Genomic DNA, 21,780 nt, shown 5'->3' on the forward strand with positions numbered 1-21,780 from the left:
TATTAATTCAAGTTGTGCTTAATTTTGTCTTGGTCAGATTAAACTACGTGGCCTGCAGTTCCAGGGTTTATATTTTAAGCCTTTTATTGAACAAGGTTCTAACATTTTCTGTACCCTGGAACAGCTTTCTTGTGAGGAGGATTAGAAGGTAACGGGCAATAACTCTGCAATTTTCTTTCCTCAGCAACCAAGGGTGCATCCAATTATGTTCTGGTATCTTGTGTACTTTTAGGTCCAGCAGTCTTCAAGGATTTTGTGTACCTCCACCTTTACTGTAATTTTTGGCAAGACAGATGCAAAGTACCCATATGGAACTTTGGCAGTGTCCTCTGCCTCCAGGGGCAGATGTTCATTTTGGTCCCCAGTCTACAGAATCCTTGCTGCCCTTTTCTGCCCAGACTTCCTCTGCTGCTGAGCTGCTTCAGTGTTTACTAGTTTCATTGCATTTTAGTTTAATGGCTCGCTATTATTGTTGGTGCATCTCCCAATAGTATTTAGTTTGCTCTGGAGTGTTTTAGAATGTCCATGTCATGAAATGTGTCATTTTAAGAAATAGAGAATAGATATTATATTTGCAAAATGTATTTGTAATTCATGGGGCAATACAGAGGTGGTGCAGCTGTCTCTCAGCTCCAGGGACCTGGGTTCAATCCTGACCTCTCTATGTGGAATTTGCATGTTCTCTGGGCTGTATGACTTGGGAAATCTGAGACTAGAATATTCCAAGTCTGGTTGGTAGTTTGCTGTTCTTGTCAGTCAAGGCTTGGTGGGCTAGTTTCCAGAGATGGTGACAAAAGATGGCTATTTTGTGTGTGTGTGTGTGTGGGGAGGGGGAGGGGTGTGGTGTGATGTGATAAACATGCAGTTCTCCAGAAGTTTCATCACTATAGTACCATTATTTACATTGGATGTACAGCACAAATGAGCCATTTGACCCATGGCTCCATTGACAGTGTTCACACAACACAATCCCCGTGTCTGTCTTCATCTGGTCCTTTCACCATATCACTTTTCATTGCCTCATCTATTTTTTTTGTGTATCTCTTTTATTTGCCTCAATGATGTCTTTTCTGAGATTGATTAATATTATGTTGGCTTTCCATTTTTGTCTCTCCCCCTACCCCTGATGCTAATCAGAGCATTAGCTGTAGAAGAGTATATTTCAATTAATATGTATTTGGTTTAAATATGGTCAATAAACTTGCCCTGAAATGCCTCTGTGTTTTGTGTTATTTCAACAATGCTGGTGGAATAAAATAATTGCACTGAATCTGATTTGTCATGTTCTTGTTGTATTCTTTATAGCAGACTTGGGGACCCAGCTTGGAGTTCCACGCGGTGAATGACACTCTCAGCAGCAGGCATCCAGCCAAGGACTTTGTGTGCAGTGGCACTTTAAACAAGCTGGAGTCCCATCTTGCTTTGTAATGAACAGAATTGTGATGCAATGCACACATGCTTGACTATTTATCAATTTACTGTTTGACATGTGCAAAATAATTACCTGGAGTTGTTTCCCAGTGAGAGAGGAGGAAAAGATAAATTCCATCCAGATTCCCTTTCAATGAATGCAGATGTGTGTGAGCTGGGTGGCTGATGCACATAGTGCTGCTGCATTAACAGAGCAACACTAGTCACGTGGCCTCACTGAAAATACTGCAGCCTCCCAGCTCTGACCTAGAATTTCTGATTCCTGTTTTGTTTCTAAGCTTTACAATAGTCTATATGTGCATAATGATGTGCAGTATAAATCTTAAATCAGTAAATGGTGCAGAGGGTGATATTTAAAGTAATTAATATAATGAAACCCCCATCCCACAACACTTCCCAAATAAAAAATGATACCCAGCCATCTTTAGTGATCTTGGGCACTAACCAAAAGCTTAGAGTGCCAGGGAAGGGAGATGGGGTGGAGAATTTCCAGAGTTTGGGGTGCAAGCAGCTGAAGGCAGAGTCACCATTGAGAGCAGAGATTTTGGAGGATTGTAAGACCAGAAGAAGTTGGGTTTAGGAAGGAGGGGTGGGAGTTGTTAAGTGAGCTGTGGTGGAATTATGAGAATTGGTCCCATGTACACAAATGTTTCATTGTAGGTCGGTGAGCACAGGGAAGTGATAGGCAAAAGGACAAATGAAGGCTGGACTATAAGAAGCAGAATTTTGGACTGGTTAATGAAGTTGGGAGTGATTTTAATGAGATTTAAATATTAATTGGCGATATGAGTCTACAGATGCTGGAATCTGGACCAAAAAGATATAAAGCTCTCCCTTTTGTCAATGATGATACTTGTCTACAGAGAGTTGTCATCAATTTTATTCAATGTATAGCAATATCTGTGAGGACCTTGGCCTTGCTGGAATATCCTTTTGAAGAAATCACTGGAATGATGGGATTTGAAAACTGTTTCTCATTTAGGTGGTCAAAAATTGATCCAAACGCTCCCAAGCTCGCACTTCAAAAAGTGCACCATATACAATTCAACGGGGTCTTTCTGCAATCTAATGGAATGAGAAGCCACTGTTTCAATCTTTAATGGCAGAGACTATATGCCTATCTGATATTACTCAAACTTGACACATGCAGATCAGAAAATGACTTTCGATCTATGGTGCCCTGTTGCAGTTCCTTGAAAGAGGTCTCCAATTAGAGCCATTCTTCCTGCTTTCTGTTTATAGTCGCACAAGTAATTCCTTTCTGAAGGCTATTGAATCTGCTTCCACTGCTATTTAAGATCACAACAACTGCTTATGTTCCATTTTATTCCCTTTTTTCCTCCCTCAGGCAAACTGCCTCCAGTTCTTGTGTAGCTGTTCTGCCCATCATACTGTGGATAAATATCTGCTTGATACCTTATCCTCTGTCCCTTTCTTCCCCCACACTTGTGAAATTAAAAAAAACTATCCTGATTGGCCTTTGTAACAATCTGGTATGCTTATCCCCAACTTCCTGAGCACAGGAAATTTTCTTTAAAAGAATAACTTCTTTTCTTCAAAACCTTCCCATAATTTTGAATGCCTCTTGCAATATTCATTGAGTTCCTTTAAGGGAGCCTGGTTAACCTGGAATATATGGTGCTGAAATATGCCATTTAGATGAAAATACCAGTGTTTATTGATCCATGTAGGCTGCCTCCCTGTCAGTTTTCTGCCCTTGCCAATCAAGGTAAAGGTACTTCTCCTGGATTTCCTTTTGGGTTATTTGTTGTCTAACCTTTTGAGATGACGTGGCTTCCATATCTCATCATCTGGCTGCTCCCTGGTTGCTCCATTGATGAAGATGTTGACTAGTGCATTGATGTACACAAGTGATTTTTTTTCCCCCCCTCCCCTAGTTTTGCCTTCCCTCATTCTGAAGCAGCTGTAGATCCACATTAGTAAACACCTTTATGATCTTAAAAGACTTGTATTGGGTCACCCCTTGGCCTTTTTTGTTTTGACATTTGTACTGCAGCTACTTCAGGGTTTCCTGAGAATTAGTTTCTTGGATCTCACTTTTTGGAGCTTCTCATCTGTGGTATTGACTTAGTAAAATGATTTGCCTACGTGCGGTCAATGTGATTTCTAGGGTTGATTTCAAATGCTGTAGAGGAATTTTTCAGGAATCTCATTGGCTCTGCATTTTGTTTCTGTGTGTCTCCTGTGAGATGACGTGACTTTTTCTCATCTCCAGGCTGTCCCTTGATGACACTATCTACAAACACACCATTGATTACAGAAAACCCGATAATGCCCAGTCCTGGTTCCATCCATTTACTAACCCCACATTTCACCCACTGGCTCCCCTCCCCTCCCCTATCTGGTTCCATCTCCCCTAATGGTTCCCTCTATCACCTTACTTATCAGATTCCATCGCTGGTAACCTTGGTTCCCACATCATCCTCTAGCACGTGTCCCCGCCTTCACGCACACACCATCTTTCTCCATCTGCCCTTTTTTTTCCCCTCTTTGTCTACTTCCACTTATCACCAACCTGTCTCCCAGCTCCACCCTTTCCCCCACCTGGCGCCATCTGCCTGTCATCCTTCACCTTTTCTTTGGTCACCCTGCTCTAAGAGAGCACAAAAGATTTACCAGGTTGTTGCCCGGACTTTGGGGGGGGGGGGGGGGGGGGGCGGTGGTGGTGGTGGTCTGAGTTGCAAGGAGAGGTTAGGTAGACTCGGACTTTATTCCCTGGAATGTAGGGGATTGAGTGGTGATTGATAGAGGTATACAAGATCATGAGGGGCATAGACAGGTGGTGTGACTGTGAACTAAGTCACCAGAGAGACACTGAAGCTGGTGGTAAAAGTCTTTATTCAACACAGCAGATCTGGGGAGAATCCCGTTCTACTTAAACACAAGGACAACAATAAATAATTACCTACAGTTTCAGTGGCTATAATCACCTACTTTAACATTTTGAATATAGACAGGTAACTCTGCAGAATTACATAATTACAATGGTGGCATATCTTTTTGAATATTCAATACTGGTGGCTGGTCCAAAAGCTTATGGGCACAAACTCCAGACACCCAAACTATACTTTTGTCACAGTGTTGAGAGATGGCTCCCTGAATATACAACTAGCCAGAATATTAAGTGACAAAACAAACCTTTCCTGAACTATGCATTAAGTGGCAGGGATATGCCTTTAACGATGTGTTAATACTGGAGCTGGCTGTTTAATGCCTTCCCTGATTGCATCCTGAAGTTTTCAGTGGAGCACCAGTTAAGAGAACATCCATCTAATGTCTTGCCCTGCATAGTTTCAATGGTACAGAATCAGAATGTCCCACACCTACTGACTAGTTTCAATGACCCCCAAAGCATCAGTTGAAGTTAAATTATGAATAGGTTTTATTTCCTGAAGACTGGTTCTCATTTTAATATCTGCTATCCATAATTTCATAACTTGAGAATAATCCCTAACAACAGGGTGAAAGCACAGTCTTTTCCTGGGGGGGGTGGGGGGTTAATAACAAGAGGACATCAGTTTAAGATCAGAGACGAAAGATTTAAAAGGGACATCAACGGCAGCTTCTTCACGCACAGGGTGGTGTGTATTTGGAATGAGCTGCCTTTTAAACATTAGCAATGTTTAAAAGCCATCTAGATAAGTACATGGATAGGAGAGGTTTAGAGGGCTATGGGCCAAATGTGGGTAGATGGACTAGCTCACTGGGCAATACAGTTAACAACATGGATGAGTTGGGCCGAAGGGTCTGTTTCCATGCTGTATGGTTCTATGACCATCTACTGGCCCTGCTGATGATCTCCCGGCAGTATGCGTCCCTGGGAACAGCCCATGGATCAGAGATTCCACTGTTACATGGTTGCTGGAGATAAACAGTGACAAGATGCTTTGCATCCTTTTTGCAAAGGTACAGCCCACACAGAGGTGGGCAACCGAGGGCAGTGCGTTGGGAATGAAATGCTGACCATACAGGAAAGATCTGATGGCGAGTCCCTCTCACTGCCAGGCAAGTGAGGTTTTGATGCTTGTTGGTGAGTTCTAAACCTCGGTGTAGCCAATGCAAAGGTGTTGTAGGGAAGGACTGCAGACCGGGGTCCTTCTATTAGACATTGAGGGGCTAAGTCGGGGGTAAAAGCCCCTCAAACTTGGTGTGTATCATCCTAGGAGGCCACGTGAGTGGCAGTGGTGCTTTGTACACAAAATGTGCAAACAACTGTGAGTGTAAAGGCTGAATGGTGCTGAATGACAATATGAATGTAAAGAGCTATGCACTTTTTTGTACCTGTACCTGTATATCTTTTTTTATTGTCAATAAAGCTTATTTATGAAAAAATCTTTATCTGTGCAGATGCTGCCTGACCCACTGATTTTCTCCAATGTTTGTTTTACTTTGCTCAAGATTCCAGCATTTTCAGTCTCTTGTGTCTCTATCTCTTCACTGCCTTTCTTGACCCCTCCATTGTTCCTTATTTGTCACATTATTGTTGATATCCAGCACTGGATGAGATGCAATGGATAAAGCCCTTGCTTTCGATCCCATCACTTGACCATTCTTGCTGGCAGTTGTCTGAGTGTTCACAGTCTTGGGTGTGTATTTAGCCCCAATCTTTGGACAGATCTTTGCTCCAGTACTAAATGCGTCTACTCCTGCCACTGCTGAAGTTTTGCAACCTCTGGACTCGACTAGCTCAGTGTACCCCTATTGACTTCCTATCTTTCATACACCGCTACCTCTGATCCATTCTCCCACATTCCTTATGCACGGTGAAGCACATTCACTCCTGATCAAAGCAGCCTGCAAGTATGTTCAGCTTTTGTTTTTAAAATTGCTGCAAGGTGCATTGTGGGCTGATGGGCCTGTATTGTACTGTTCTACAGTCTCGCCTCTTCCCCTCTGTAACTGTCTCAAGCCCTATCACCTGCTGACATCAGTGTTCCTCCATTTATGGCCTCTTCCACGTATTGTAAACATCTCACCATTGTCAGCCTTTGGTTGCCTGTGACCTAAAATGTGGAATTCCCTCCCTGAACTTTTTGTTCCTTCACCACCCTTTCCTTGAAGGACCCCCTGCACCCTTTCCCCAAACGTATCCTTTTGACCAAGCTTTTGGTCCTCTATCCTAATACCTTTTGTGTCAAATTCTGTTTGAAAATCCCGTGTAACAAATTAGGGCATTTTACCATGCATTGATGTTGCAAGATAATAGGGAGGTTTGCATTGTGGATTTTTGTTTTGCACTCTGAGTGGTCTCATCAACTTTCAGCTACAACTTGGGACCTTAACTCAGTTAAATCCAAGGTCCCTCCACAGAAGCAATTCATGAAGCAACATATGATGCCAAGCCACAAGATCAAAGCTGAGTTTATTGCCATGTGCACAAGTATATGTGTGCATAGGTGCAATGAAAAACTTGCTTGCAGCAGCATCACAGGCACATAGCAACGTACCCAAGTAAAACAAAATTAAACATAAGTTATAGAAGACAGAACAGAATTAAAACAAAAAAAGTATAATGTAGAATGGTCATCATGGTACATATTAGTACAAGGATTTTGGCAAGGAGCAGGTTTTCATGAATGTTTATGAGGGGAAGGAGGGACAGAGGGATGAAAAGATTTGCGCAGTAGCTCTGGAGTTTAGGACTTGGGCTACCAATAGAAATCAGGCACAGGAGGGACCATTAGAGGAACATGAGAATGAAAGGGTTAACGTATGAGGAGTGTTTGATGGCTCTGGGCCTGTACTTGCTGGAGTTTAGAAGGATGGATGGGGGGGGGGGGATCTCATTGAAACCTGCCAAATATTGAAAGGCCTGGATGGAGTGGATGTTTCCAGTAGTGGGAGAGTAGGACCAGAGGGCACAGCCTCAGAATAGAAGGAGGTCTCGTTAGAACTGAGATGAGGAGGAATCTCTTCAGCCAGAGGGTGAGGAATCTGTGGAATTCATTGCAACAGACGGCTGTGGAGGCCAAGTCATTGGGTATATTTAAAGTGGAGGTTGATAGGTTCTTGATTAGTGAGGGTGTCAAAGGTTACGGGGAGAAGGCAGGAGAATGGGGTTGAGAGGGAAAAATAAATCAGCCATGATTGAATGGTGGAGTGGACTCAATGTGCCGAATGGCCTAATTCTGCTCCTATGACAGTGTAACACAGAGCATGTAAGACTGAAGGCAGCTATAGAAAAAAGCCAAAGCCATTCACAGATAAAAATTTCAGAGGTTGCTGGGCTAAGGGTAATGAGTGAATAGGGAGATAGCTGGTTTAATTTGTGCTTAAAACAATACTTAAAATCATAGAACTGTTACAGCACAGGAGGTGTCCATCCAGCACAGGAGGTGTCCATCCAGCCCACTGAGTGCAAGCTGCCTTTGTTGAGTAATCAAGTTATTTTCCTTTCGAAATCCCCACTTGACTCGGTGACAGAAGCAGACAGTGAGATTCGGATCTTCTGCACTTCCTGTGTATTCCCTCAATTTCTGCATCCTAAATTCTGTTCTCATACCCCCAACCCCATGCATTTTTTCCTAGGTCTCTATTTACCCTATGCAAGTCTCTTCTACACTATCTCTCAGATCTTCACAATCTTCCTAAAATGCCCTGCCACTTCCAAAATTCAAAGATTCATTTGAAGAGTCATAACTGATGAGGCTTTGGAATCTAAATTGTTTCATGTTGAGCTGGTGTAGACACCATCGGCCATATGACCTGTCCATTGTACACTCAGATTCTCCGATCACTCTCTTTACAACTGTGTTGTGAGAACATGAGAATCAGGAGTATCTGGCCTTTTGCATCTGCTCAGCTTGTTCATCAAGATCTTCTAGCCCAGTGCCATATTCTTGCATTGTCCTCGCTTCCTTTAATATCCACTTGTTTTGAATGAAATCAATAACAATCTTCGCAAGTTCCAAAGACTAGCCTCCCTCTGCATGGAGACGTTCTAGCCTCATTAGCTAGGGAAACATCCTCCCTGTGTCTACTCTGTCAAGCCCTTTAAGAATTTGGTAAATTTTAGCGAGATCACCTCTCTCCAGGCCTAATCATATGAGCCAGTATAGTGAATCACTGCTGCATTCTCTTAATATAGTAGGTATATCATTTAGGTAAGGAGACCAAAACTATATTCAATATTCCAGATGCAGTCTCACCAAAGCCCTATCCATTTACAGTAAAACCTCTTCTGCTCTGCACTTAATGGTCAACTTATCACTTGCCTTCCCAATTCCATGTTGGCTTTCAGTGACTTGTGTGAGGAGACCCAGGTCCTTTTGAACATCAGTTTTCCCCCAATCTCTTAAAACAAAATGCTTTTGTATTTCATGCACTGAAGTGGACGACCTTACAGTTTTCCACGTTATATTTTTCTACCATGTTCTCACCCCCCCTCACTTGTCTACATCCTACTCTCAATCTTGCCTAGTTTTGCAAACTTGGCCATATGATGTTTAGTCCCCTCGGGCAAATCATAGATAATAGGTGGTGAATCACTGGGGGAGAAGCACTGATCCTGCCAACCTGAGAAAGCCCCAGTATTCTCACCCTGTGCTTCGCTAACCAATTCTCAACCCATGCTAATACATCATTCCCAACTCCTTGTGCTATAACCTTGTTGACCACTCTCCTGTGTGGGACCTCATCAGGAGTCTTCTGAAGATCCAAGTGTGCTACATTCCATCGTTCGTGAGGGGGAGGGGTTGGGACGGAGTCTGGTAGGTGATAGGTAAAACCGGTTGGGCAAATGAAACCAGATGGGGGCGGGGCGGGGCGGGGCGGATGATGGGTCAGTATGTGGGAAGAGAATACTAGGGGTGTGGGTTACCTGAGACTGGAAGGTTTAATGTTCATTCCATTGGCTTGTAAGCTACTCCAGTGGGATATGAGATGTCGTTCTTCCAACTTGCGTTTGGCCTCTCTGTAGGAATGGAGAAGGTCGTTGTGGGGGTGGGAAGGAGAGTTAAAATGACATGCAACAGAAAGCTTGAGAAGGCCGTTGCGGACAGAGAGCAGATGCTTTGCAAAACGGTCACCTATGTAGAGGAGGCCACACTGTGGGCACCGAATGCAGACCAGGTTGGAAGCGGTGCCTGGGGCTGTTGAGGTCCCTGGATGGTGGTGAGGGAGAAGGTGCCAAGGGTTGGGTGGGGAGGGCTGAGCGGACAAGGGAGTCATGTAGAGTTTTAAATAAAGAGTTAGCTCTTCTTTCCCTTGGCCGTGACCGCTGTGAAACACCCGAGGGGGCGGGGGCAGAAGCGGCTCCGATACGTCGTTGGCAACAGTGACCAGGGACGCCGGGGGGCGGTTCCCATTGGCCGGTTGAAGGTGTTTTGCGCGGGAGAATTGGCGTGGCTTCCTGGGTTCCAAAGTGTCTGCGGCGGTTTAACCATCACAGCAGAGGCAATAGTGGCAGCACCGTCTGGGTCACTGGAAGAACAGAGGTGAGGAAGGGAAATAAAGCGGGGCGGGGCGGGGCGGGGCGGGGGAAGTATACAAAACATTAAACAATGAACATTTCAGAGGCAAGTTTGGGGTCTCAGATTCCGCTCACATCCATTCAGAAATCAACTAAACGGTGCACTGATTTAATTAATAATAACCTTTACGGTATCAGCCTGGCTGTGGTGGATAGGAAAGGGTTTGAAGGTTTTTAGAACAAGTGCAGCCAGGAAATGAATCACATTGAATCCTAACTGTCACCCAATTACGTGAAAGGATTTATGGAAAGCCACTACCTACGTTCAGAGTTGTCAGCTGGGGAAAGGTGCATACTTCGGTATAAATAGTACTGACATAAAAGTCAAGAAATTGGACTCCCCGTGAATTAGAAACGTGACAAAGGGGCGTCGAGGTGGGGGAGGGATAGCGGGGCTGTAAATTATCAAGTAGTGTGTTGTGATTTAAACGTTTGAAAAGTTGGGGAAAAGTTTTCTTCAACCGCTCGTGCGCTAACTGTTTCAACCAGAATCGGCAAGTGAATTCTAAAGCGCCCGCAAACAAGCGCAGGATCATTTAGTCCAGATAAATAACCCCAGACACTAAATTATATCAGTCAACCATCTTAAAAAGTAACCTAGAACTGAGAGTGATATAACTATAATTCCAATACTCTGTACCATTGCTCTCTGTAAGCCACTCCATTGTGATTTGGAAAAGTTGCAATACTTTAGTTGAAAGAAGTATTTCTGAGTTTAGATATTCTGTTGGGTGGTTATTAATATTCTGTATATTAAAAGGCAACACGAGAATATTCTAGTGAGAACAGTAAAAGCAGACCTTAAGAGCTCCTATAAGTAAACAAGCAAAAATTATTATGGGTCCCTTGCAGCCCGAGACAAGTGGAATTATACTGAGGCCTGAGGAAATGGCAGAGAAATTAAGAAAATATTTTGTGTCTATCTTTATGGAAGAAGACAGAAAATCTCCCAGAAGTACTGGAGCATATGTCTGGAGAAACAAGGAGCTATACGAAATTAGCATTAATGGGAAAAAGGTCCAGAAAAACATAATGGGATTGAAAGCTGTTAGATCCCCAGGACCCAATGACCTGCATCCGAAGGCTTTCAGGAAAAAAGTAACAGGGTGCGATGGTGGATACGTTGGTTGCTAGCTTCCAAGATTCCATAGGTTCTAGAATGGTTCCCAAAGATTGGAAATGAGCAAAGGTAACCCCAGAATTTAAGAAAGGAGGGAGAGAAGACCAGACAGATTGACATTAATGGTAGGGAAAAATTCTAGAATCTATTATAAAGAAAGTGGTAGCCAGACTTCATAATGTAATTGGGAAAATTCAGCAGGGATTTATGAAAGGGAACTTGCATTTGGCTAATTATTGGAAATGTTTGCAAGTTGTAATGAGCAGTGGAGGTAGGGAAGAGCTAGTCAATGTGCTGTATTTGGGCTTTAATAATACGAGATCATTAAACAAAAATACAGGCACAAACGATTGGGGGTAATGTACTGTGATAAATTGAGGGTTGATTAAAAGACCGAAACCAAGATTAAACAGGCTAATTTTGGGTCAGGAGGTTTCGACTACAGCAGTTGCGGTGCCCCACCAGTTCCCAATCCATGTCAATGATTTGCATCAGGAGATGAAATATAACATGTCCCAGTCTGCTGATAATACAAAGCTGGGCGGCAGTGTGGGAAGTGAGGAGAATGCAGAGAAGCTTCAAGGGGATATGGATAGGCTCAGTGAATGGGCAAGGACATGGCAGGATGGAAGATGTGTGCAAAAATGTGAGTTACAAACAATAGAACAGCAGAGTATATTTCAGGCAGAGAGATTATGTTGAAGTCCCTGTACACCAGTCACTGAGAGTTCATATAAAACAAGCAATCAGGAAGGCTTATGAATAGTATTATCAATATTTTAGCAAGAGAAGTAAACTAATGCCGTAAAAGCTTCTATAGTAAAAGATGAGCAAAACATATCTTTAACTAAAACTGAATTTTAAAAATAAAAAATTAATAATAAATTGTTAACTTTTATTGCAAGAAGTTGTGAATACAAGAGTAAAGACACTTTTCTGTGATTACACAGGGCTGAGATTGCATCATGAATATTATGTATAAATCTGATCTGCCTGCTTAAGGAAAGATGTACTTGTAATAGTGGGGAGTTCATCAAAGGATTGTTTCCCAGTATGGCTTATCTTACAAGGAGGGTTGAAGCATACTAGGTCTCTATACTTGTGTTTAGAAGAACAAGAGGTGATCTCATTGAAACATTCAAAATCCTTACGGGATCAGACAGGCTAGATGGAAGGACGTTGTTTTCCCTGGTTGGAGTTTTTAGAACCATGGGTCACAGACTCAAAACAAAGGGGTCAGCCATTCAGGACAGAGAAGAAATATCTTCACTCAGACAGTGGTGAATTGTTGGAATTCTCTAGGCAGTGGAGGCTGATTTCCTGAGCATATGCAAGACTCAGATCTTTGGATAATAAGAGAATCAAGGGATGTGAGATTCTAAGGAAAGTGACACTGAAGTGAAAAATTCCTCGCAATCTTATCAAGTGGTGGTGCAGGCACCGTGGACTGAGTGGCCTAATTCTGAATCTATTTCTATGTCCTAGCCTTGAAACTACGCTTTGTAGTGATAACACTGTAATTTTTCTATTTTAATGGGTGTGTTAAATTTGTTTATTTTAAACACTTAGAGAAAATTGTAGTATCTCATAGAGTGCAAGAAGTTCCCAATCTATTGTAAAAAAAACTACTGGAGGAACCCAGCAGGTCAGGCAGCATCTGTAGAGGGAGATGGACAGTCGACATTTCGGGTGCATTTCCTCCCACAGCTGCTGCTCGACACACTGAGTCCCTCCAGCAGTTCATTTTTTGCTCCAGATTTCAGCATCTGCAGCCTCTTGTGTCTCCCAGTGTATCGTGCCTGTTTGGCCTCCTCTAAGTTTTAATGCAGTCTTCCAGGGCTGATTCCTCCTCCTGCTCCTGGCCATGATACAGTGAGCCCTGCTCTCCAACACGGACATATTGTCTGGGCATAAGATGCAAAGAGCAGCTTCGTGGCAAGCGCACAGAGGTGGTCAGTGAGGACGGAGCTAAGCAGCAGGCAAACTATGTGGAAACTAGATTTTGGTGTGAGGCTAAAAATTTCAAAGCACAGGGAACCATAAAGGTCACTAAAATCTAGTGGTCAAGAACAGAGACAATGAGAAAGCATAACGGAAGTCTGATGTTCCTGCCGTGGGACTGGAATACATGGAAGGAACATTGAAACACAAAGGGATTTATGGAGGAGTCACACTGAGGAGAAATCTAGTGGAGAGCAGAAACAGACCATGGAAGAGCAGGATAGAGACACAGGAGGAAACAGAGATAGAGAGAGAAAACAGACACTGGGGAATGGGGGTAGAGGGGTCACTCTAGGGAGCGGGAATAGAGAGAGGAGACGTGTGGGAAAATGGGGGATGGAGAGAGGGGTTACGTGGGCAATCAGGATGAAGAGAGGGGACACACTGGGGAAAGGGGGTATAGAGATAGGAGAATGGGGGATGGAGAGGAGAATGGGAGGCATGAGGGGATGTGCAGGGGAATGGGTGTAGAGAGGGAACACACTGGGGAATGGGGGACAGAGAAAGGACAATTGGGGGGACAGAGAGAGGAGACTGGGGGATGTATTGGTTTATTATTGTCACTTGTACTGAGGTCCAGTGGAAAAACTTGTCTTACAAACCGATGGTACAGGTCAATTCATTACACAGTGCAGTTACACTGAGTTGGTACAGAGTGCATTGAGGTAGTACAGGTAAGAACAATAACAGTACAGAGTAAAGTGTCACAGCTACAGAGAAAGTGCAGTGCAATAAGGTGCAAGGTCACAACAAGGTAGATTGTGAGGTCAGAGTCCATCTCATTGTATAAGGGAGTCGTTCAATAGTCTTATCACAGTGGGGTAGAAGCTGTCCTTAAGTCTGGTGGTACGTGCCCTCAGGCTCCTGTATCTTCCACCCGATGGAAGAGGAGAGAAGAGAGAATGTCCTGGGTGGGTGGGGTCTTTGATTATGCTGGCTGCTTCACCAAGACAACGAGAGGTAAAGACAGAGTCCAAGGAGGGGAGGCTGGTGTCTGTGATGCGCTGGGCTGTGTCCACAACTCTCTGCAGTTTCTTGCGGTCCCAGGCGGAGCAGTTGCCGTCCCAAGCCGTGATACATCCAGATAGGATGTGCAGATTAATGGGGATAGAGATCGGGAGAGGGAGATCTCCATGGAACAGGGAGTTGTCGGAATTTTCATTCCTCTCTTTATGGGCGTCTGTGCAACTCTTCACTGTGCAACTCATACCTGTGACCCCCACCTCATGGGGGTGTTGTGTATCTAGAAAACCGTCCGTATTGTGACTTTCTGTAAGACAAAGCCATGTCACCTGTGTGTGCATCAAGGAATGCAGGTTCAAAAAACAAATGTTTGTGTTGATTTATTATTTTCACACAAATTCTGTGAGTGGATCTTTTGGGTAGTGATTTGTGGTTTCTCTAAAACCATATCTCCATAACCAGAATGACGTAGCGCGGGGAGCATCTGTATTTACTGTGGTCGTTTGGTACCAAGTTTTCTAAGACCCCCCGTTTCTTCCTCTCTACAGCGTTCTTCTCATTCGGCGGCTTGGCCATGGCAGATGCAGGGTTTGACCCTGTGGTGTTCCGGCTTGGACGAGGGATGAAGACGCGGCCAGCCATTCTGCGGAACTCAACAAAGGCTGCAGTCACTGACGTTAAGCAGGTACCATCCAGTGCTGCACAGACTCACCGGATTGCTTCCAGCAGTGATTGTGTGGTCCTATGAGAGAGCTGGTCCCTCACTCCTGATTTAAGTCAAAGTCAAGTTTATTGTCATATGCGCAGGTGCAATGAAAAACTTACTTGCCGCAGTATCACAGGCACATAGTGTCAGATGAGCAGCATTCACAAGAAAAACAGAAATTAAACATAAATTATACACAAAATGGTCACAGTGTTGCTAAACTATAGTGATTAGGTTTGTGCCGGTTGGTTCAAAAACCAAATGGTTGAAGGGAAATAGCTGTTCCTGAACCTGGTGGTGTAGGACTTCAGGCTTCTGTACCTCCTGCCCGATGGTAGCTGCAAGAAGATGGCACGGCCCGGATGGTGGGGATCTTTGATGATAGACGTTGCCTTCTTGAGGCAGCGCCTCCTGTAGATACTCCCGATGGTGGGGAGGGATGTGCCCGTGATGTATTGGGCTTAGTCCACTACTCTCTGCAGCTTCTTATGTTCCTGCGCATTTGAATTGCCGTCCCAGACCCTGATGTAATCAATCAGAATACTTTCTACATCCATCATCAAAGATCCCCACCATAACATCCATCATAAGGCAGTATTATCAGAGAGACTCTTTCCCTCTGCCTGAAGAATTGAGCCCGGTGGTGGGGTATAGCATCAAGACGTGCAGCTGGCTTTTTTTGTGCAGTTTGTGAATCTTTGGCATTCTCTACTGTGGGGGGGGGGGTGGGTGGGTGGTGCGAGTCTGTGAATGTGAGGTACAGCACTTCTGGGTTGAGATAGATTGATTTTTGAACTGAAAGAGTACAGGGATTGGGCAGGAAATTGAAGGAATGTTGGAGCAGATTCAAGGGCCCGTGACCTACCCAACAAACCTAAATTGGTTTATTATTGTCACATGTACTGAGGCACAGTGAAAAACTTGTCTTCCATACTGTCCATACGGAACAATTCATTACAACAGTGCATTGAGGCAGTACAAAGTAAAAACAATAACAGAATGCAGAATAAGGTGTTACAGTATAGAGAAAGTGCAGTGCAGGCAGACAGTCAGGTGCAAGGTCACAACGAGGTAGATTGTGAGGTCAAGAGTCCGTCTTATCGTACAAGGGAACCATTCAATGGTCTTATAACAGTGGGATAGAAGCTGTCCTTGAGCCTGGTGGTACGTGCTTTCAGGCTTTTGGATCTTCTGCCTGATGGGAGGGGGGAGAAGAGAGAACGTCCGGGGTGGGTGGGGTCTTTGATTATGTTGGCTGCTTTACCGAGGTAGCGAGATGTGTAGACATGGGAGTCCATGGAGGGGAGGCTGGTTTCCATGATGTGCTGAGTGGTGTCCACGCTCTCTGCAGTTTCTTGCGGTACATGGGAGCTGGGGGTGGACAGACTCTCTTGCCCCTCTAACTTTCTCCACCATTTCATTGGATTGTGGCTGATCCGATTGTAACCTCAACTCTGCATTCCCACCCACCCCGGTAACCTTTCATGCCTCCTACTTATCAGGAATCTATCTCCACCTTAAAAATATTCAAAGACTGCCTCCACCATCGTTTGAAGAAGAAAGTTCCAGACACTCACTACCCTCTGTGAGAAAAAAATTGCCTCATCTCAGGTTAAATGGGTGACGCCTTATTTCTAAACAGCGACCCCTAGTACTAGATTTCCCTATAAGAGGGAATGTCCTCTCCACATCCACCCTGTCATGACCCCTCAGGATAATACGTTTCAGTCAAGTCCCTTCCCACTCAGAGTCATAGAGTCATACAGCACGGAAACAGGCCCCCGGCCCAACTCGTCTGTGCCAATCAAGTTGCCTACCTGAGCTAGTCCCACTTGCCCGTGTTTGGCCCATATCCCTCTAAACCTTTCCTATCCATGGACCTGTCCAAGTATCTTTTAATTGTACCCACCTCTGCCACTTCCTCTGACAGCTGGTTCTGTATACCGACTACCCTCTGTGTGGAAGAAGTTGCCACTCAATTCCCTTTTAAATCTTCCCCTCTCACCTTAAACCCATGCCCTCTACTTTTAGACTCCCCTACTCTGGGAAAAAGACTGTCACCATTCACCTCATGATTTTATAAACTCCTACGAGGTCGCCTCTCAGTCTCCTTCGCTCCAGCCCAACCAAACTTTCCTTTTAAGAAAATCCATCCATTCCAGGTATCAGTTTGCTAAAACCTATTTCTGCTTCTACTCCAGATGTTGCTGCAAATGGTGGCCATTTACCCATCGATCCTCTGCTGGCTTAGTGAAGCAGCTTTCCAATTAGTCACACTCCCTCATATCCCTGCGATGTGCTTCCTCTTGTTACTGATTTTCGTGGAGAATTCCTGTTGAATCTACTTCCATCATACTTTCAGGTAGCTGTTCCAGATCACAACAGTTCCAAAGTAAATTCCCCTCATCTCCATTTTGGTTCTTTAGCCGATCACCTTCAGCCTATGTTCTCCTGTACGGGTCAGAACCCCTCAGTCCTGAACTTTTGCCCACTCTCTCAATAGCTCCTGTCCTCACTGCTCACCATGCCACACACAGTGCTGGAGGAACTCAGCGGGTCAGGCAGCATCTGTGGAGGGAAATGAACAGTCAACGTTTTGGGTTGAGACCCTTCATCTGGACTACTATCTCCCTCTTTTTTTTTCCGGTCCAAATGAAGGGTCTTGACCCCAAACATCGACTGTCCATTGCCCTCCGTGGATGCTGCCTGATCTGCTGAGTTCCTCCAACACCTTTTTCGTGTTGCTCCAGATTCCAGCATCTGCGGCCTCTTGTGACTCACCATGCCTCCTATCCTTGTGTTGTTGGCAAACTTAGAGAGAGATATCTCTGAGTTGTATGGGTATGGTGCCCTGGCAGTGAACTTTCTGTGCTATTATCCAGAGCCCTGAACCAGAGGCATGTTCAAATCCCACCAAGGTGGTTGGGGGAAGTTCAGATAATTAAATAGACGTTGAATAAATTGCTGCAATTGGTAATGGTGACCTTAAAATTACCGGATTATCATCAAACCAGTTGGGTTCACTTACAACATTTGGAGGAAGAAATCTGCCTTCCTTACCTAGTCTGTGACTCCAGGCTATTTGTTGTGCTTTCTTTAACCACATTCTGAGTTCAGAGATGATTAGTAACGAATAATAAACATTCATTTCCTGTAAATGCATGATATCTTTTGTAAGAGTTGCCTTCCTAAAGTTCTAAATGAGTTTTGTGAATTGTTGAGGTCCCAGCATCGATCCTTGTCAGCACCACAAGAGGCTTCTGTCTGATTGGGTGGTGGCCACGAGGCAACCACTGGACAGAGCGGTTTGAGCAAAAGGGAGGTCCATCATAGTCTGTTGGTGATTCCAGCTCTCGAAGCTTGCAGTTCCCAAAATAAACGTCACCTTCTTCTTTGAGCAGACTGGCCCGGATGAGACCGACAGTGTGTCGAAGGGGCCCGTCGCTCAACTACAGGCCTCAGCTCTGAAGAGGACCACGTGCGGAGATATCACCAATGTAAGCTCGTTGTCGTGCCAAAATAACAAGGTTTCCTCCTCCCTGCCCAGCCTGAACTGCCTCCTCTCTCCTCCTCAGGTTACTCCTCCTCACCATTCCCCTTCCTTCCTATTTCAACCCCCATCCTAGCACTCAGCCCTTCTCTTACCTCCCCAACACCAATCCTTTCCCTTCCCCACACCCTTCTCCACTTCCCACTTCCCATCTCCTCATTGCTCCTCTCTTTCCCAACCCCTGCCCTGGCCCTGCCCTCCCTCTCCTCACCAAACCAGCCCCTCCCCACTGCCTACCCTCTGATTTCCCCCAGCGGGCAGGGAGAACATGGAGCTCACTCCAGCTGAGTTGAGGTGAATGTGAGGGGAAAATAGGAGCACAGCAACACCTCCCATTTATGCAGTCTGTATTTCCATATTTCATTATGACAGAAACCATTTGGCCATCGTGTCTATGCTAGCTCAGTGCAATCCCATTCCCTGTAACTGATTTTCCCCATCCATTCTACCACCCACCTACACAAGTGGCAACTTACAGCAACCAATAACCTACCAACCGGCATATTTTTGGGATGTGGGAGGAAACCAGAACTCCTGGAGGAAACCCACTGGGTCACAGAGAGCATGCAAACTCCACACAGGCAGCAGCCGAGGTCAGGATCGCTGGACCTGTGAGGCAGTGGCTCTACTAGCTGTACCAGTGCAGGTTTTAATGCAGCATGGTCTCATGGGACAGCTCTCAGATAAAACCTGTGGCCAAACCGTCATCATAGAATATCGGTGAAATAGGGTGGTCTTACAGATGGTCTTACGGAGAGATAGTGTCGGAGATGGCTGAGGGAGGGGGTTACAGAGCTCGGAGCTGAGACAGCTTGAAGGCAAGGCTGTTAATGGCGGGGTGTTTAATAGTGTGAGGGAATTTGCGGCAAGGTTGGGTCGGGCGCTGGGTCGGAACTCCCTGGCTGCGTGCCTGTCGTGTCATGGTTGGTGCTGTTGTTTAACAGGTGTGTGTGAACCAAGCTTCATGTGTTTCAAGGAGGAGAACCAAGAGCACCATGAAAGCTCCACGGAAACAGCCAATGAGATCCAAGCGAGAGGCTGGAGCACCTGAGAGCACCAACGAGGACCTGCTCAGTGAGCTGCCTCCACCAAACGTGGCGGGCTTGGTGTCTGTCACCGACAATGGATGTGACCAAAACATCATACTGGCTGGATTGCTTTAGATGCAGAGTGAAGATCCCTCTGCACTATCCCATCACACACTCCGGGGTCAGACACAGGGTGAAGCTCCCCTCCGCACCGTTCATCACACACTCCCAGGGTCACAGAGTGAAGCAACCTCCGCACCGTCCCATCACACACTCCTGGGGTTGGACATGGAGTGAAGCTCCCTCCACACCGTTCCATCACACTCTCCCGGGGTCAGGCACAGAGTGAAGCTCCCTCCGCACTGTCCCATCACACACTCCCAGGGTAAGACACGGGGTGAAGTTCCCTCTGCGTCGTTCCATCACGCACTCCCGGGTAGTATTAGCACAGGTTAGAAAGCCCGCCCTACAAAAAGGTGGAAAAAAGGAAAAAATACAAATTAGATACAGAGAAAGGTCTCTCTTCATAGTCCCATCGATGTGCTCCAACATACCAATAATGGTTCCTTAATACACATATGTAGCTACTGTATATTCCAGTTGTAGAGCTGTAGTCTCTCAGGTGACTGCTGAATATGAGGCAGTTTGATGCTAGATTGGAGTTACTGAATATCAAGCCCAGGGTTTCCCATTCCTGCTTCCTCCTCCACTGACCACGTAGGTCTCTGTTCAGCACAGAGGTTTTTAGTCCATGAGTTTGTCTACTCTTGTCCTCGCTGGTGACTCCAGTCCCCTCAGTCAGGCTCCTTCAGCACAGGCCTGGGTCTGCGAGAGGCTCTGACTGCCTGATGCAGGCTGCCCACGTGTGCTTGGAACCCCACCACTGCAAAAGGCCGTGGAAATTTCTGCTTTTCATGTTTTGATTCCATCTGGACTTTGCTCTTGGAACAGCTTCCAGCACCTGCTCGGGCTTCAGGCAGATCATAACAATAGGCTTTGTGTGAAAAAACACTCATCCTCTTTCTCTGCAACACTGAAAGTGCAGAAGGAACTGAGCAGGTCAGGCAGCATCTGTGGAGAGAAATGGACAATGTTTCAGGATTCCAGCATCTGCGGTCTCGTGTCTCCTCTTTCTCCGGCTCATTTTGCCAATTTTTAAACTTTGGCATCTGGTTCTAGTTCGTTTTCTGCCTGAACATCCCTGATGATTGATCTTAGAAAGGTCTCTAAGATTGTCAGGTGGTTTGAGAGGGTATTCTATGTGTGTAGTGGGGGGTGGTGTTGGGGGGTGGTGGTGGTGTGGGCCCAAACCAGAGGACCCTCAGTCCAAGACATTTAGTGGGAAATTTGGGAGAAACGTCATCATCCAAGGAGTGGAGTGAACTGTGGAACTCGCTCCCAGCAGAAGCAGTTGAGGTGAACAGGAGAGATGTGTTTAAGGGGAAGCTAGACAAGAGCAAAAGGAATAGGAGGAGGAAATGGAATTGGTGAGGGAAGGGAAGAGGCTAGTGTGAAGCAGAAATACTGGCATGGAGCAGAAGGGGTGAAAGGCCTGGCTCTGTGCTGTACGTTGCATGCAGCATGTAGCTGGTCACTTAAGCTCTGGCGGACTCTTCCCAGAAAGTCCGGCTTGCTTTACCGACAGCCTTAACTACTGGCCCCTATCACTGACGGTAGGAGTCCCAGCCCCTCCCACTTTCCCCTGGCAGGGACGGTCTGTGCTTCTAACTCCCATCAGGGTCACCGGTCAACAGTGGTCAGAAGTTACCAGTTTGCGCACGGCTGGAAAGCCTTGCTCTCAGCCACCGTCCCAAAGGGTTAAACCGTTAGGACAGGTTGCACAGACACTGTTTGAATCCCTGTGAGTGTGGAAGACTAAGATGAGAGAGAGTGAGTGAGAGAGAATCTGAAGCCGGAGCTGGCTGCTCCGGGCTGATTTCAGGAAGCATTTCTTCCCCTCGAGGGCAGGGGGATTGTGGAACACATTTCCCAAAAATTCATGGAGTTCGGGAGACGGTCAGATTATAAACTCACAGGAATGTGTTGCTGAGGAGGTTAAGGCTTGGGGAGATGATGAACGATAGGTCGTAGGAGCAGACAGGCCATTCGGCCCATCGAGTCTGCTCCGCCATTCAATCATGGCTGATTTTTTTTTCTCAACCCCATTCTCCCACCTTCTCCCCGTAACCCATTTACCGATCAAGAACCTATCAATCTCTGCCTTAAATACACCCAATGACAGTCTCCATAGCCGTCCGTGGCAACGAATTCCACAGATTGACCGCCCTCTGGCTGAAGAAATTCCTCCTCATTTCTGTTCTGAAGGGACGTCCCTTTATTCTGAGGCTGTGCCCTCGGATCCTGGACTCTCCCACTGATGGAAACATCCTCTCCACGTCCGCTCTATCCAGGCCTTTCAGTATCCTGTAGGTTTCAGTGAGATCCCCCCATCATCCTACTGAACTCCATTGAGTACAGATCCAGAGACAT

General features: G+C 45.6%; 1 protein-coding gene across 2 annotated transcripts in view; it reads left to right on the top strand.

Annotated features, from left to right (window-relative positions):
• LOC127586615 (G2/mitotic-specific cyclin-B3-like) overlaps positions 1–21,780 on the top strand; it is a 44,475-nt gene that overhangs the window by 7,655 nt on the left and 15,040 nt on the right. For both annotated transcript variants that reach the window (XM_052044725.1, XM_052044726.1), the window contains exons 2-4: positions 14,555–14,691; positions 18,114–18,209; positions 19,207–19,334. In XM_052044725.1, coding sequence (XP_051900685.1) covers positions 14,581–14,691; positions 18,114–18,209; positions 19,207–19,334 — 335 coding nt within the window. In that variant the 5' untranslated portion in view covers positions 14,555–14,580. The remainder of the gene's footprint in view (positions 1–14,554; positions 14,692–18,113; positions 18,210–19,206; positions 19,335–21,780) is intronic.

Source organism: Pristis pectinata, chromosome 37 (assembly GCF_009764475.1).
Source record: "Pristis pectinata isolate sPriPec2 chromosome 37, sPriPec2.1.pri, whole genome shotgun sequence".
Taxonomy (NCBI): Eukaryota; Metazoa; Chordata; class Chondrichthyes; order Rhinopristiformes; family Pristidae; genus Pristis; species Pristis pectinata.